Here is a 3,658-nt window from a genome sequence, read left to right on the forward strand (position 1 = left end):
CCCCCTGGTGGGCTGAGCTGGCCACACACACACACACAAATAAATAAATTAATAAATAAATAAAATTAAAATTTTATACATTCTACACAAGGTATACCACATGCTAAACAGGGAAGAATATGTTTCCTTAGGTTTGAAACAAAAACCTATCCACTCAGATCAGACATCACTAGTCAAAAAATATATTCACAGGGAATAACACAAACTCAGTGGAGGATGGGTATAGAACAGCTGCAAGCCCCTAGCTCAACCCCCACCATCCAAAAAATAGCTTAAATTCAGGAGCAGCCTGGGTAATAGTGCAAGATCCCATCTTAAAAAACAAACAAACAAAAAAAAAAAAACAGGTGCTGGGGAGATGGCTCAGTAGAATAAGCCCTTGTCTGGCAAGTGCAAGGACCAGAGTTCAATTCCTAGTTCCGAAGAAAAAAACAAAAAACAAACAAACAAAAAACACAAAACCAAACAAATGAGGGAATGGCCCCCAATCTAACCCCAGCTGGAAGGCAGAGCAGGGTAAGGCAGGGGAGCACATGCATATGCTCATCCCAGGCTGGCCAGGACAGGTTAGCAGGGCCCTGTATCAGAGTAAGAAACAAGACAAGGGCAGGGGATATAGTGCAGCAGCAAAAGCACCTACCTGGCAAGTGCAAGGTCCAAGTTCAATCCCCAGTACCACAAAAAAGACAGACAGACAGAAGTTGAACATAGCTCAGCAGGAGAGGGTCTTGGTTCAATCTCCAGTATTGTAAAACAAACAAGTAATAAATAGCACATAGGTTTTTGACATCAATACAAAAGGATAACTACATTTGAGCCTGATTAAAATAAAAAGATCTAAGGACAGGCCAAATAGCTCAGCGGAAAAGTGCCAGCTTTGGCAGAGCACAATGGCCAGGGTTTGATCCCCAGTATTCTGTGCCAGCCCCTCCCCTGGGGGAACACTGAGCTGGAGATTGAGACTGGGCATGGTGGCACATGCCTGTAATCCCAGGACTTGGGAGGCTGAAAACATGAGAATCACTAAGAGTCTGATCTATGTAGTGAGACCCTGAAGACCCTGTCCTAAATACATTAAAAAAATAATAATAAAATAAAAGGATCTTGGGGCCGGGGAGATGGCTCAGTAGGATAAGTGCTTGACTGGCAAACGCAAGGATCTGAGTTCAATCCCTGGTTCCACCAAATAAATAAATAAATGAATGAATGGATCTAATATTATACAAGGCGCTGGGGAGATAGCTCAGCGGTCTAAGCACCTGCCCGGCAAGTGCAAGAACCTGGCTTCAATCCCTGGCACCATATGCCACCAAAACCGGACATGGTGGTGCACTCCTGTACTGGGGAGACTGAGACAGGAGGATCACTACAAGTCTGAGCTGAGCAGTAAGTCCCTGAACCAAATCAATCAATCAGTCAATCAGTCAATCAATCAATCAATCAATCAAACATTATACAAAAATGTTCTGTGAGGTTATAAAAATAGGAAGATAGCTGTAAACTCAGATTTTCAATGGATCTGGCCTGTATGGGGGCACAAGCTGACAGTCTCAGATACTTAGGAGGCTGAGGCAGAATGACTGCTTCAACCTAGAGGAGCAGAAGGTCAAGAGCAATACAGTAAGACTTTGCCTCAAAAACAACAGAAACAGAACTACAGCTGTAGAAAGCACTAGACCCTAGTTTTGATCGTCAACATCGTCACACATACATACACACACGCACACATCAAATACTCCATTGGTCCAAGACTCTGGCAAAATGTAAGTTTCAGCACCCTAAATGAACTGTTAGGACAAGATGCGATGTCTTAGCAGTAGCTGAACCAGCATATAGCATCCAAAAGTTCAAAACAACAAAAAAGTGCCTTGGCTGAGGGTGGGGGCACTCATCACCAGAAAGGCAGCTTGTTCATTCAGGAAGTCACGTCTACGCCACGCAGTATGTACAACACTCCTCAGAAGGAACCAGTCCCAGACTCACTGTGTGTCCATGCCGACTCTGCCGACTCATCCCAGCTCAGCGCCCTGGGGAGCAGCCATGACTCAACAGGCACCTGCTAACCTCGGGATGGCTACCTCTGAAGGTAACACTACACCCAAAGGCACAATGGAAAGTCAAAAAGCTCCCTGCTCCACCATTGCAACTCATCTCTACCTACTAAAAGGAGGCATAGAAGCTTTCACTAGTTCCTAGGTTAACTTCACACATTAAGCATCGAGTAAGACCCATAAGCAACCTTGTATAAAAGAAGTTTTTCATGAGTAGGAAAATGAGGGCTGGGGAGAAAGCTCAGTAGAATAAGCGCTTGCCTGGCAAGCACAGGGTCCTGAGTTCAATCCCCAGTACCGTTAAAAAAAAAAAAAAAAAAAAAAAAAAGGAAAAGGAAAAAATGAACTTAACACATCTGCAGTTAAAAGATCTGATTAAGGAATTCATTTAAAAATCCAGGGGCCGGGGAGATGGCTCAGTAGAATAAGCGCTTCCCTGGCACGCGCAAGGGCCTGAGTTCAGTCCCCGGTTCCACAAAAAAATAAAAAAAGATAAAAATCCATAAATGTACAAACATGCACAGACAGCTCTGAAACCACCTTGCAAAAAAAGGACATTGCATTGTAACAAAGTGGGAACAACCAACAAGAAAGCGCAGAACACTGTATGGCCCAAAGGTGGCGGCTCCGTTCATGCCTCCCATTTGCTGTGCCAGGAACAGGCCCCGGCCTTACCACGCCCGGATGTCACAAGGGCCTACCTGAGGTGCTCATACTTCCACACACCTTCATCCTGGCCTTCAGGCGGTTCGAGGATTCTGTCGATATTGGAGCAATCTGCCCTTATGTTCTGTTGGATATACTACAAATAAAGAGGTTCTCAAGGTTAAAATGTTTTCCTCCAGAGTACAGGGCATACGAGAATATACAACTTTTGAATATATAACTTTCTTGTGGCTCAACTTTTGGCTTATACACTAAAAAGGAAAACCAGGGCTGGGGAAGACAGCTCAGTACAATAAGTGCTTGCCTGGCAAGTGCAAGGGCCTAATTCAATCCTCGGTTCCGCAAAAAATAAAAAGGAAAACCAAATTTAGAAACATAAGTATCTCAGAAAAAAGGAAGTAATCCTGACTTATTCTTTAATTCAAATTCACTGGAGATAAGAGTATTTACCAAGATCGGAACTGGGATAAAACTAGCAAACCATCCTAACACCCCAGCACTCTGGGAAGCTGAAGCAGGAGGACCATAAATTCAAGCCCTGCCCAGGTGATTTGGTAACTTAGCAAGAATAACATGAAAAGAAAACAAAAAGGTTATGGGTACAGCTCAGTGTGAAGGCCCTGAGTTCAATCCCAGTATCAGAAAACAAATACATAAATAAAAGCAAACCATGATCTTCACGTAAGCCTAAGATACAGACAATGCAAACATAACCACACGTACTACTGTTTGTATGAAGTGCCAGGAACAGCAAGCCTACAGGAACGGACAGCAGCCTAGGAGATTGGTAGGGCTGAGGAGAGAGGAAGACGGGAAAATGCAACCGAGGACAGGCAGAGTGAGGTGACAGTTTTACAACTCTGAGAACCACTGAGTTTTACATTTTTAAATGATTATTTTTATGGTATGCTACTTATACCCAATAGAAGTTGTTTTTATTT

The 3,658-nt window shown here is 43.6% G+C and overlaps 1 protein-coding gene across 4 annotated transcripts in view; it reads right to left on the bottom strand.

The window, feature by feature from the left end:
- LOC101574209 (MOB-like protein phocein) overlaps positions 1-3,658 on the bottom strand; it is a 37,165-nt gene that overhangs the window by 10,480 nt on the left and 23,027 nt on the right. For all 4 annotated transcript variants that reach the window (XR_002820571.1, XM_004628606.2, XM_004628605.2 and 1 more), the window contains one exon: positions 2,753-2,853. Coding sequence is in view for 3 of the 4 variants with exons in the window: in XM_004628606.2 (XP_004628663.1) it covers positions 2,753-2,853 (101 nt within the window). In the remaining variant the exon portion in view is untranslated. The remainder of the gene's footprint in view (positions 1-2,752; positions 2,854-3,658) is intronic.

The sequence above is a fragment of the Octodon degus genome, unplaced genomic scaffold (genome assembly GCF_000260255.1).
Source record: "Octodon degus isolate 3935 unplaced genomic scaffold, OctDeg1.0 scaffold00025, whole genome shotgun sequence".
NCBI lineage: Eukaryota > Metazoa > Chordata > Mammalia > Rodentia > Octodontidae > Octodon > Octodon degus.